General features: G+C 47.3%; 1 protein-coding gene and 1 long non-coding RNA gene across 3 annotated transcripts in view; one reads left to right on the top strand and one right to left on the bottom strand.

Moving 5' to 3' along the window:
• Nucleotides 1-13,751, bottom strand: part of NAPEPLD (N-acyl phosphatidylethanolamine phospholipase D) — a 27,691-nt gene continuing 13,940 nt past the window's right edge. For both annotated transcript variants that reach the window (XM_081927773.1, XM_081927774.1), the window contains exons 3-5: nucleotides 4,628-5,274; nucleotides 3,430-3,544; nucleotides 1-561 (exon numbers count right to left, since the gene is read on the bottom strand). In XM_081927773.1, coding sequence (XP_081783899.1) covers nucleotides 433-561; nucleotides 3,430-3,544; nucleotides 4,628-5,274 — 891 coding nt within the window. In that variant the 3' untranslated portion in view covers nucleotides 1-432. The remainder of the gene's footprint in view (nucleotides 562-3,429; nucleotides 3,545-4,627; nucleotides 5,275-13,751) is intronic.
• LOC309379063 lies at nucleotides 5,288-7,509 on the top strand. The gene is made up of 2 exons (XR_014172334.1): nucleotides 5,288-5,968; nucleotides 7,342-7,509. It is a non-coding gene; the product is annotated as an uncharacterized lncRNA (long non-coding RNA).

Genomic DNA, 13,751 nt, shown 5'->3' on the forward strand with positions numbered 1-13,751 from the left:
TTGTTTTTCAGTGTAATCCCCCACTTTTTAAACCACAAATCCGATTTTTAAAAAGGGAGAGTTAAAGCACTTAGCAGTTCAGTGAGAGAGGGAGGGTTGCTATGTCAAGAAAGCCTTGAGTTCACAGGTCCTCTTGGGTCTTATGGATTGTGGCCTAGTTAATCTCTAGCAGGTGACCTGCACTGGTTTTAAAGAGGTGAAATGACTTCACAGGCAATGGAATTAACTCCTTATGTACACGGCATGTGCAGCTAAGTTAATGCTATCAAGTGCTATTTCATTCATTTATTAAAAACTTGCAATTTTGTAAGGCTGGTATGCAAACTCCCGAAATCTTAAAAATCCTGTTCAAAATTTTACAAAAAGGTATCAACCTTAATTGCTTCCCCCACCCCCAGATACAATTGATAAGAAATCGATTTCCCCCCATTTTTATTCAAATCCATCCTCGTTAATATTTAAGTCTCGTGATTCACCATGCTTTAAGACAAAGAAATCTTCAGTTTTCAGTCCGTATCTGTCTAGAGCTTCCATCAGTTTAGCAGGAGGATCCAAGTAATACTGTGGAGAAAACAAGCGGTCAGGACTAGATAAGCCTGTTGTGAAAAAGCTTCATAAGTATTATTCTTAGTTATCTAATAAGTAGCAACTGCAGATTGAGAACTCTAGTCATGGTAAATTCAAGAATAGCTCAAACACCAGTTTGAAAGAACATACCGTATTTTTTGCTCTATAAGACTCACTTTTTCACTTCTAAAAAGTGAGGGGGAATGTGTGTGCGTCTTATGGAGTGAATGCAGGCTGCGCAGCTATCCTAGAAGCCAGCACAGCAAGAGGGATTGCTGCTTTCACTGCGCAGCGATCCCTCTTGCTGTTCTGGCTTTCGAGATTCAGAATATTATTTTTCTTGTTTTCCTCCTCCAAAAACTAGGTGCGTCCTGTGGTCTGGTGCGTCTTATAGAGCGAAAAATACGGTACTTTAGTCTTGCAAATTTAAGGGGAATTCTGGTTCCACTGAAATCCAATAAGACTTTTCTTTTTCCTTCTGAAGTCCTTGTTAAGCTCTGAATGGGGTTACCCCCTTGAAGCATACCTTGCATTTGTGGCAACAAGTGTTATTGAACTGATCCTGCTATTTCAGGATGAATCAACTGCTCTGTGCAGCTGTGGTAACTTGTCCAGACAGAGCACTCTGGGACTGCACACCGCTTACAAAAGCTGTGTTTTCCATGAATAAACTTCTTAGATATTACAACTGTTCACGAGAGCAGTTGTTTGCACCTCGGTTCTTGCCGGTGAATGATCACATGCAATGGATTGTGAGCGCAATCTTTCCAGTTAAGTTTATGGGAAAGTATGAAGTGCTCAACAAAGGCAGATATTCCTAGAAAATATTAGAAAACCATGGGGCCACAGCTCAGTGATGAGGCAGGAGGAGGCTTCTGCATACCAGTTACTGAGAAACATTTCAGTCTCAGTTTCAGTCTCCAATTAAAGGACTGAAGGCAAGATAGGGAAACGCCTTAGAAACAGCCTAGCTCAACACAATGTGTTATTAGTTTTCCACATTTGGAAAGTATTATTCTTAGTTATCTAATAAGTAGCAACTGCAGATTGAGAACTGTAGTCATGGTAAATTCAAGAATAGCTCAAACGCCAGTTTGAAAGAACATACAGTGGTACCTTGGGTTAAGAACTTAATTCATTCTGGAGGTCCCTTCTTAACCTGAGGTACCACTTTAGCTAATGGGGCCTCCCGCTGCTGCCGCACCGCCACCGTGCGATTTCTGTTCTCATCCTGAAGCAAAGTTCTTAACCTGAGGTACTATTCCTGGGTTAGCGGAGTATATAACTTGAAGCATCTGTAACCCGAGGTACCACTGTATCAAAATATGTTTACTTGCTGCAAACTTGTAAATGAAAAGAACTGTGCCAGAGAGGATTAAACAATGCCTACATTCTATGAAACCCTTGGGCTGCTACAACTGACTTATCAAAGTCCAGTGGCTTGATCATAAATTTTATGACAGAGATGCCTCTCCAGTTGTGCACGCCACCTTTTGACAGTAAATGTTTCAATAGTCTCCTTACCGGCCTTCCTTTAAATTTTTTAACATATAAATTTTCTAGCAGAACTAGTTTACATTCTGAATCTCTGTACTTAGCAGTGCATGAAATGTGGAGGATCTGTGGGGTTCAGAATCCTTCTCAAGCACCTACCAGAAAGTTTAGGGATTTCATAAACATTAATGATTTCTGATTCTAATTCCAGTTTTAAGAATCAACCACGGTCTTATATGCTCAGCCCCTTCATCTGCAGAGAATCATCCTGTGTTGTTGGCCAGTAAATAATAATAATAATAATAATAATAATAATAATAATAATAATAATAATAATTTTATCATTTATACCTCACATATCTAGCTGGGTTTTTCTGGGTGGCTGGGGGTTAGTTTCTTCATTATGCTAGAATGTCAAAGAATGTTGGGGTACTGGCACATATGTATGCTGATATAATATGATATGCATACTGATAAGATATGATTTTGTTACACATTCAGGAAAACCAGTTTCATACCAAGTGAAATTGCCTCCAATGATTTTGTCACTCTAACACAAAGCAACTATTAATTCAGTCCATAAAGACAGAGCAACTAAGCTGTACACAATCTCTTAAAGCACCCTTGTCATTGTTTCTTTAGTAGTTTGCTTCAGAGTATCTGTAAGACATTCAGACTTACTACTAAGCAAAATTTAAGTCAAACTAAAAACTGAGGGGTGAAACCTAGCTTTGACAATACACAATTAGTTGTATAGAGAATCGACTGGCTTCAGAACTAAAATTGACAGCCTATAAAATAATACTAAAATCAGAGGCCATTTTCTTTTAAGCATTTGAAACACCTTGAAAACTGCTATGGTCCATAAGAAAAAATTATAACACTACATGACTTCTTTTTTATATATAGTTAAGTTAGTTGGAGCTCCTATACCAAAAATCCATTCAAACTAAATCTCCATTCAAAATTACACACCTGCAGAGGAAACAGCCCACTATTCTGCCCTTGCTTCCTTCCAATTAGTCTCCACGGAGGGCAGGTAATTCTGCTGCCTCTTTGCATCAGATGTAATTAGATCACTTAATCACACCTGATACAGAGATGCAGTAGAATTATCTTTCCTCAGAGGATGCTGCCTACTGCATTTCTTCTTGAGATAATGTTCCTTCCAATCAAGGGACACAGCATAAAAACACAGAGGATGTGCAGTTCTCCCATACACTAAAACTCTGGGATGTAAGTGAACGATACTTTCTGTTTTCAGTCAGAAGAAAGGATATTTCTGCTATCAGGCTAGAACAGACAGTTCTAGATTCTACTATTTTGAATGGACATCCGCAGCTACACAAATGGTTAGTTCACACCTACCTCATTTGCTAAAGCAAAGGTTCCCCAGTGAATTCCAACAGACTTCTTTGCTTGTACATCAATATGAATCCTTACTGCTTCTTCAGGGTCCACATGCTGGTATTTCATAAACCACCTGCCAAAGAGGGAAAGAGCATTTTTCCTTGCCTGTTACACAGACATGCACTGGCCAAGTTAAGGTTCCCTTACTGCCCTTCCAGTGGTGTAGCGTGGGTTGTCAGCACCCGGGGCAAGGCAAGTAATTTGCGCCCCCTAACCCGTGGATTTGCGCCCTCTAACCCGTGGATTTGCGCCCCCTAACCCTAACCCCCAGCTGTTGCGCCCAGTGCGGCCGGCCCCCCCTGCACCCCCCACGCTACGCCACTGTGCCCTTCTCAATCTGTTGCATAGCTCTTACTGGTCCAATTTGTTCCCTTCTCCCATATTGCTAAAAGAGATTGCTCACTTATCTGTTAAGCTGCATCTCAATCCTTCTAATGCATCTCAATCATCCCATCTTCCACAAGGCATCTCAATCACATTTAGTTTTCCTAGAATGCAAAACTGGCAGCCAATCTTCACCTACCCCCTTGCCCATTAAGATCTAGCCTTTCCTCCTGCTTGTCTTTAAGACTGTGAGCTTTCATTGGCCCCCTTCAGATGACATAAACCATGGCTTAAGATAAATCAGCAGCATGTATCACTCCCACTGCCCTTCTTCCTTCATGCAAGTAACAAACCAAGAACCTTGGTTTTCTGTGATGTCCAAAACAGTGCTCATGTTTTGTTTCTCTCCAAATACGTAAACCATAATCTGAAGTCAACTGCTCTTGGCTTCATAGTTGCGGTTGAGGAAGGAAGGAAGGAAGGAAGGAAGGAAGGAAGGAAGGAAGGAAGGAAGGAAGGAAGGAAGGAAGGAAGGAAGGAAGGAAAGAAAGAAAGAAAGAAAGAAAGAAAGAAAGAAAGAAAGAAAGAAAGAAAGAAAGAAAGAAAGAAAGAAAGAAAGAAAGAAGCCGGCTGTCATGATAAGCAAAGGTCTGTGGTTTGTTGTTACTGCTCACACTAGAGGAGGAATGAAGCAGGAGTGATTTGGCATGGTAGGCCAATGTGGCTATGACACTGCCTGTATTTTGCACATCTTACACATTGTTGGTGCTGTATATAAACAGTGGTAGTTTTGTATCTTGGGTCACAGGCTCCAGTTTATTGGCTTACGTACCTTGGTTCATATGCTCCAATGGGAATAGCTGCAAGATCGAAAGGTCCAAATCGCTTCCCTATCTCCTCAAATGCAACACAATAGCCAGTATCTCCTGCAAAAAAGAACCTATTCCAGGGCCCCAAGACAGACCAGCTTCCCCAGAGAACTTTGTTGTCATCTGTTGCAGTCCTCTTGGACCAGTGTTGGGCAGGAGTAAAAACAAATGTAACTGCGTCATGACCAGGAACACAGTTTTCTCCCCACCAGTCCAGCTCAATTACATTCTCACAGCCACATTTCTGCATCCAGTCTAAAAGACCCAGGGGCACAAACCATCTCAGGTCACTGCCAAAGCGACTATTTAAATTTATTACGGAGTGGTAGTCCAAGTGGTCGTAATGAGTGTGGCTGATCATCACTGCGTCTATTTTGGGGAGTTGATCTACAGTACACGGAGGTCCTCTAAAACGCTTAGGTCCTCCAAATTGCACTGGAGAGGCCCGCTGGCTGAATATGGGGTCAGTAAGAAGCGTAAGTTCATCCATTTCCACCATTACAGAAGCATGTCCAAGCCATGTTACTCGCATACCAGCTCCGGTTTTTCCAGCTAGTTCGGGGTTTTGAACAAAGTAAGGTTTCAGTACTGGAAGCTCTCTGTCAAGTTCCTAGCAAAAGAAAACAAGGACACAAAATTAGAAAGCACACCTGGCTTACAAGCAGCAAGTGTTTCATCTACCTTGGACCCTTGAGGCAGAAAGCCTTGTTAACTCTACACCAGGCACCCCCAACCTTCGGCCCTCCAGTTGTTTTGGACTACAATTCCCATCATCCCTGACCACTGGTCCTGTTAGCTAGGGATCATGGGAGTTGTAGGCCAAAACATCTGGAGGGCCGCAGGTTGGGGGTGCCTGCTCTACACCAACAAGATGTAATATTAAAGTCCATGGTATAAATACACTTGAACGTCATTTAGTGTAGACCAATGCTGCTCATGGACTCGAGCATCAAATATTTCCTCAGTGCAAATAAGCCATCAATTGTCTACCAGGCCCTTAGTGACTTCAAAGCAACTGGGCCAATGGCAGCCAGAAAGGAAGTGACACATAGGCTCTGCATCACGCGTCACAGGAGGCTTTGTAAATGTAAACAGCACAGCAGAGGGAAGGGTGCCAGCCAGCCTCCTCCCTGCTTTGCTAGGTTTCTATTTGCAAGACTTCCAGCATACGAGAAACGTGCACAATGACAAGAATCATTTGCATCTGACGCATCCAGCCAGTTCAAATTAGTATGATGCAGATCTGCACGAGTTGTACATAAGGAACCCTGTTTATGTGCATGAATCACCCTTGGTATTTCAAGGTAACCAGTTTTGCTTGCAGCTTGGGTTAAGGGAGGTATTATAGGAGGGTGAAGGTCCAACTCTGCTTGCAGATAACACTGACAGATAACATTTCGAAAAGAGATGACCAACAACTAAGAGTAAACGTGAAAATCATTTCCCAAATACAAAGGTCATTCCAAATTATTATTATTATTATTATTATTATTATTATTATTATTATTATTATTATTATTATATATTGCCCTTCATCTAACGATCACAGGGCGGTTTACAATATAAATACAAAAAATATTTATTATAGGGCCCTGCCCTGCTTCTCTCCACCTGACTTGGGGCAGGGCCTAATAGGTTCCATGGAGGAATGCTGCTGCAGCTGGGCAGAGAGGACTCCGTTTTTGTTTCTAATTGCTTTTATTTTTTATGTATGTCATTTTAAATTGTGATTTATATCAATGCTGTATTTTTAGTCTTAGATTTTATGATTTATATGGAAATTGTTTTCCATTTGGTTGTGTACTTTTTGACGTGTTTTATTTATTGTTTATGACTTTTGTTACGTTGGTCATTATGTAAATCTTGTCATGTTGTAAGCCGCCCCACCTCCCAGTTTAAAAGGGCATAGATTGTTTCATTAGCCAAAGGCCTGGGAGAGGAGGAATGTTTGTTCCTGGTGCTTAAAGATATGTCACGAAGGTGCCAGGCGTGTCTCCCTGGGGAGAGCATGCCACAAGTGAGGAGCCACTACAGAAAAGGCTCGTTCTTGTGTCGCTTATCCTCCAGACCTCTCACAGAGGAGGCACACAAAGAAGGGCCTCCGATGATGATCACAGAATCTGGGAAGAGGTGGTCCTTGCGGTATTGAGTCGTTTAAGACTTTATAGACCTGCAGCAAAGGGCAGCTCCCTCCCACCACTTCTCAAACTGCTCTTACCATTAAAAAGTTTCTCATATTCAACCAAAGTCTTTCCTTCTGTAACTTAAACCTATTAGATCTAACCCTGCTCTCTGCAGTAGCAGAGAACAACATTTCACCATTATTTTCTAATTTGATGCTGGTCTCCGAAGGTTAGCCAAGGACAGGGACATCTGCTAAGGAGTTTAGACGTGAATTTGTGTGAATATACAGCAGGAGACACTGTTATATTTGGGGGGTAGTCATTGAAAATGCTGCACAGCCTTGCTGTCTGAATCTGACAGAGAACGCCTAATTAAAAACATGTTCTCAGTAGATCTCAGGTATCATAATGGAACACATGGGAATAGGTCTCAAAGGGACACAGTGCCTGAACTGTTTAGGGCTTTAGAGGGTACACAAGGGATGCATGTACACACTGCTACAAAAATTGAAAATTATTCTTCCATCTGTAATGTTCTGAATTATTCGTTCCAGTTTTGCTGGAATGAAGGGGCAAGTAACTACTTAAGGAATTCAAATCCCACTCCTAACTACGTGTTCATTCACCTTAGCAAACGTCTGTTATTGCAAAGCTATGCTTGCTTATGTGTAATGCTTACTGTAATGATATAAACTAAGAAAAGTGCTGTGTTAAAAAAAGAAGACTGAAACTCTCAGAATAATGAATTTTACAGCAAATACAGCATCCTGCGCTTTTTCAGCACTGCTACAAAATTACTGCATATGCACCGCCAGCATAAAATTGAAGCTGCAACTCAACTCTGCCTTCTTATACAAAGGCTAGGAATTCATTTTCAGTACCAGAACTATAATCCCAGTCTTGCCACTCAAAAATCAAACCCCGTTCTAGGGTAATGTAGGAGAAAAGCCTTTTAGTTGCTATTGTTAAACAACTGAGAGTCAGAATCCTTGCTGATCTACTGCAAATCCCTCAGAGATCTACTAGTAGACAGGCAATCCATGTACAAGGCTGCCTTCAACTCTTGGCTGCCACACAATTTGTTTTATCTGGGCTCTATGTTGACCAGCTCTTAAGTTATGCTTTGATTAGGTGACATGACAAAGGCAGTGTTATCCCACACTTTCCAGTGTATTTTTCTGTTACGAAAAGTCTGCTTTTGGAGGGAAGTGGGCTTTTTGTGCAAGACATCCCAGTCAACTATAATTGCACAACCTAAATTTACCAGTATGTGATTGAATCCTACCTGAAAATAGCAATAGTTTGGAAGCACAGATAGTCTATTTATCTATTTACCACTGTCACGGCCACCCAGGACGGGTCCCAGCTCACAAGAGACCTCACTCCGTTGCAGTTTATTTACAGGAAAAGTTTATTGAAGATTTCTGCTTCTCGTACAGTTCAGCATCGTGGCCGTACGTCTGTCACGTTAGACCGCTGAAGTCCCCTCTGACTCCTCCCCTCTTCCACACCAACTTAATAGCCTGGCTCTAGACCACCTCTTCCTCTCCTTTCTTTTCCGCAGGGTCTTCCTGCCCCCCTGGGTTCCCTCTCTCCGTGACTCGCCTGAGGCTGAATCCTCTGCCGCCTCTTCCCCCCTCCTTCTGGCTTTGGGGCCGGGCTCCTCCCCTGAGCTCTCTCCACTTCCGCGCGCCTCTACGTTTGAACTTGGCGCGCGTACGTTGCTCCTGACCTTTCTTTCGACCGCTACACCACCCTTTGTTCTGCTCTCCACCCTTTCCGGCTGAACACCTTGCTCCAACCCCCTTTCTCTGTTCTCTCCTAATCCTGCTCCCTCCGAGAGGCTGACGACTCCACCCCCTTTACTCCGTTCCAGCTGAGACGCCTCTTGCTGCGTCTGTCTTCCACTGGGCTCCTCTCCGCTTCTCCCTTCTCCTCCCTTTTGCTTGATTAAGGTAACCCCCTTTTGAGAATCCTCTGACTCGCTGCTCAGACTCGTGGATTCCCTTAGAATTCCGTCATCTTCTTCCTCATCCTTCTGCCCCTCCTCCCACTCGCTCTCCGTCTCCTCTGTCATCTCCTCCTCTCTCCCAGAAACCCTGACATCCATCCCCCCCTCGAAGCCCCCCCTTCCCCCCTCCCGCTCGCCGGGTGCAGGTTGAGGAAAACGTGGTTCTTCCGGGGTCGGTTCAGGATACAGGTTGTCCACTTCAACGTTCTCCTCTGGCAGCTCCGTATATGTGTGTTCGAACTCGGGTTCCCCACCCAAAGACATCACAGTCTCTTCCTCCATCACTGTTTCTCCTGGCGCTGCCTGCCAAGGACCTACCATCCATCTCTGACTCCATGCCTCCCTTGGCTGATCCACCCACCAACAAGGGCCTGTCTCCTCCCCCCCCAGTCTCGGATCCCTGGTCGGGCTTGTTTCGGGCGTATGGCCCTCGGGTGAGGAGAAACCCTCGAACGTGCTGTCTGACAAAGTGGGCGTGAAAAGCCAATCATCAAAATACTCCTCGGGCATGGGCTTGTGCGGAAAAAGTGCATGGAACTCCTCCTTCAACAGGGGTTCGTCCAACGCGTAACCCGGCACCCAGCTATTGGCAGAGGCCGGAGTGCCTTCCCTGGCTAGAAAATATTCAACTCCCTCCTCCCCCCATCTCGAGTCCAGTATCTCTGTGACCTCGTTAAGAGGTTCTGGTCTTGGCGATTCCCCCCCCTCAGGCGCCCTCCTACGTGGCTCTGGGAGTGCTCCTGACTCTTGAAACCTGTGTGGGGTTTTGTAGGGAGTGAGCACCGACCTATGAAAGACCGGGTGCACCCTGGAACCCTCCGGAAGGGCTAGACGAAAAGCCACCGGATTGATCTTAGCCTCAACTTGATATGGCCCTAGCTGCCTGTGTCCTAACTTCTTCTTGGCCAATGACCTGGCCGGCATCGCGTGGGCTGCTAACCACACCCAGTCCCCAATCTGGATGTCCTCTCCCGCCCTCCTGTGCTTATCGGCCTGCACCTTATACGCCTGTTTTGCCAGCTCCAAATGTCTCCGCAGCTCCTCGTGCACCTCTTGCAACTCCGCTGCAAACTGGTCGGCATCTTGAGGCCCCCCCCCTCCTGGTGCCGCAAATCTCGGGAAGGTTCTGGGATGACGGCCATTGTTCGCGAAGAAAGGCGTCACCCCGGTGGATGCGTGTTTCGTGTTGTTGTAGGCGAATTCAGCCATCGGCAGATAGTCCACCCACGCCGCAGGTCGCTGGTTGGCGTAGCACCGCAGGTACTGCTGCATGATCGCGTTGACCCTCTCCGCTTGACCGTTGGTTTGTGGATGTCTCGCCGATGTCAGGTTGATTTTGACGTGCAAGATGCCCAGAAGCTTTCGCCAGAAAGTGGAAACAAACTGGCGCCCCCTGTCGGACAAGACGGACTGCGGAAGTCCATGCACTCTGAAGACGTGATCGATGAAGAGCTTTGCGGTCTGTTCTGCCGTCGCCACCTTGGCACAAGGGATGAAATGCGCCATCTTGGTGAACAAGTCCACCACCACTAACACCGCCGTCTTACCTCTGGAGCTGGGCAGGTCCGTAACAAAGTCCAACGCTACCCTCTCCCACGGTTGCTGCGGTGTCTCCAGCGGTTCTAGCAATCCCGCCTGCTTCTGGTGCACTGGTTTGGACCTCTGGCAGATATCACACCTGGCGACGTAGTCCGCCACCTCTCCTCTCATCTGGGGCCACCAAAAGTCTCTAGCCACCAACTCCATCGTCTTCTCTTTGCCGAAATGGCCTGCACTAGGGGCGTCATGCAATTGTTGCAGAACCTTGGCTCGAAGATCGTCGGTGGGCACGTAAAGGGCACCCTTACGAGTCAAAAGTCCATCTTGCAATTGGAACTCATCGTTGTCTCGCGACCCTCCGCGTAGCTCCTCCATCTTGGACTGTGCAAACTGATCCCTTTGCAACGCGCGTCGCACCGCGTCCAGGTCGACTGCGATGGTAGCGCACGTCCACGCCTGCGGTGCGAAAATGTGCTTTGCTGCGATTGGAGCTGCTTCCTCCAAGTATTGCGGCTTTCGGGACAGCGCGTCTGCAATAACATTGGAGTCTCCTGGGATGTATTCTATTTTGAAGTCGAAATCCGCAAAGAACTCCGCCCAGCGCATGTGTCGCTGGGTCTGTAACTTAGCCGTCCGCCAATACTCTAAGTTCTTGTGATCCGTGCGGACTTGCACCGTGTGCTTGGCTCCTATTAAGAAGTGTCGCCACGCTTTGAAAGCTGCATGAATGGCCAACAACTCCCTGTCCCAGATGGTATAATTGCGCTCCGTCTTGCTGAGCTTCCGGGAGTAGAACGCACCCGGTCTCCAGTTGCCTTGTGAATCCTCTTGCAAAAGAACGGCCCCAACCGCTCTGTCTGACGCATCGGTCTCTACCCGCATGGGTCTGCCGGGATTCACGTGGAGCAGCTGCTCTTCGGAGGCGAAAAGACCTTTAAGCGTCCGGAAGGACCGCTCCGCTTGTTCGGTCCAGACGAACTTCTTCTTCTTGGAACTGAGGGTGTCAGTGATAGCCGCCGTCGCGTTCGCAAAACCTTTAATAAACTTGCGGTAAAAATTGGCAAAGCCGATGAACCTCTGGACCTCTTTCCGATTTCGAGGGCTTTTCCAGTCCAACAGCGCTTGAACCTTAGCCCTGTCCATGGCCAGTCCCTCGTCGGACAACTTGTAGCCAAGGAAATCAACCTCTCTGACATCAAACTGGCATTTCTCCAACTTGGCGTACAGCCTGTGGTCCTTCAGCCTCTGCAGGACCTCCCTCACGTCCTTATCGTGATCCTCCGGCGATTCCGAGAAAATCAGGATATCGTCGAGAAAGCAGACACACTTCTTGTAGAGGAGACCTGCTAGCACGTGGTGCATAAATGCTTGAAAAACGTGGCTGCCATTTTGGAGACCGAAAGGCATGACTCTGTATTCGTATGTGCCCAGAGGGGTGAACATGGCGGTCTTCCACTCATCTCCTTTCCGGATGCGGATGAGATTGTAAGCTCCACGTAGGTCCAGCTTGGTGAAAATCTTGCCCCTCCTGACGGTCGCTAAAAGGTCGTCAATCTTGGGCATGGGGAAAGCTTTGGGCTTAGTCAAGCTGTTTATGAACCTGTAATCCACTATAAGCCTTTTTTGGGGCGTGTTTTTCTTCTTCACAAAGAACACAGGGCTGCCACCCGCTGCTTTAGATTCCTGGATGAAACCTCGCTTGAGGTTATGGTCTATGAACTCCCGAAGCTCTTGCATCTCGTCTTCCGACATGGAGTACAGCTTGGCAGCAGGCAGTTGCGCCCCTGGCACTAAATCAATCGCGCAGTCGTAAGGTCTGTGAGGCGGCAACTTGTCAGCTTCCTTCTCACAGAAAACCTCCAAGAAGTCCTGGTACTTGTGAGGCACTGTTTGCACCATACCCAGATGCAACTGCTGCTCGGCTTCTCCTCCCTGATCGGTCTGAAAGCAATGCTGAGCACAATACGATGAACAAAAGGTGATCTGCCGCTGGTACCACGCAACCGCGGGACTGTGCCTCTCCAGCCAACTCATGCCTAACACGATGGGTGTGTCCGATAAGTGGGTGACATTGAAACTAATAAGTTCTCGATGGTTGCCAATCTGCATCATCATGGGAGGGGTTTGCTGCACCACTTGCCCCCCCAGCAACTTCCTGCCGTCTACCGTGACCACGTTTAGAGGCGTCGTTGCAGGCAGGAGCGCCATGTTGTGCTGCTTAACGAACTGCAGTCCCACGAAGTCGGCGTTGCTTCCCGAATCGATCGTTATTGGAACCTCGAGGAGTCTCCCATCAGGCAACTGGAGTGTTGCTGTGAGCAGAACTGCCGGTCTGGGAGGCAAAGGGTCCACGCTCTGCAGTGATGCTGGGGGCTTGTCTACAGATCCGCCTGGCTGAGCCCCAGTAGCTCTGCTTCCAGCCAGGCACTGTCGTTTCCCTGAAGCTGCTCCCCTGGTTGCACCTCTGCCGTTACAGTTGCCAGTGCTGCAGTGTGCTTCTGGAGCCTCTGGGGGCACTCTTTCGCCATATGGTGCGCACTGTCACAGATGTAACACTTCCTGGTTCCTCTAGGAGGCTTCGCTTTGGCTGCACCAGGGACAGGGCTCTGGGATGGCTTCTGAGCCCTAGCACCACCAATCTCCATCGGCTCCTCGCTGTCCTTCCCCATTGGCGAGGGGTGCGCACGGCTGAAATCCCTGTGCACAAAAGGGAGAGTCCTCGCTTGCGCACGCGCTTGGGGCCCGTCCTCCTCGTGCCACGGACGTCCCTCATGTCGAATTCCAATAGCTAAAGCCCGTTGCACCACGTCTTCTAGGGTCTGGGGTCTGTCCCCCCTAGCGATCTCATCCTTGATGGGGGGGCTCAATCCCTCCCAAAAAAGATCTCTGACCGGCTTACTGTCCTTTGGCCAATCTAAGGCGGTGAGCAATGCAAAAAATTTAGAGTGGTATTGGCGCACAGTCGCTTTCCCCTGCCTCAGCCCGTGCATTTGACGGCGCGCAATGTCCACATCCACAGAGGATTGAAAACAAGAATCCATCGCTTTGATGAACGCAGTTGAATTGCGACGGGCCGGTCCATCTTCGCGCCACAGATTGCGTAGCCAAGCCCTGGCCTCCCCATGCAGGTGCGAAACAATGAACCCCACTTTCTCCTCCTCATCTTTAAAATCGTGACGGAGTAAATGCAGTGCATATACGACGTCCGCTCTGAAATTGGGATAGTCTTGCAAGTTGCCATTAAAATGCGGAACCAGGGCACCCCCCCTCCGTCCAAGCGCAATGCCCTCCGCTCTGGAACCTGGGGCCCCCGCCCTGTCCGCGTGTTCCCACCTTGCCTGCAAATCCTGGCACGTCTTCTCCAAGTCGTCATTCTTCTTCTGCGAAGCAATGACTGCCGATGTGAGAGCGGTA

The sequence above is a fragment of the Podarcis melisellensis genome (assembly GCF_964234715.1).
Source record: "Podarcis melisellensis genome assembly, chromosome: 10".
In the NCBI taxonomy this organism is placed as follows: domain Eukaryota; kingdom Metazoa; phylum Chordata; class Lepidosauria; order Squamata; family Lacertidae; genus Podarcis; species Podarcis melisellensis.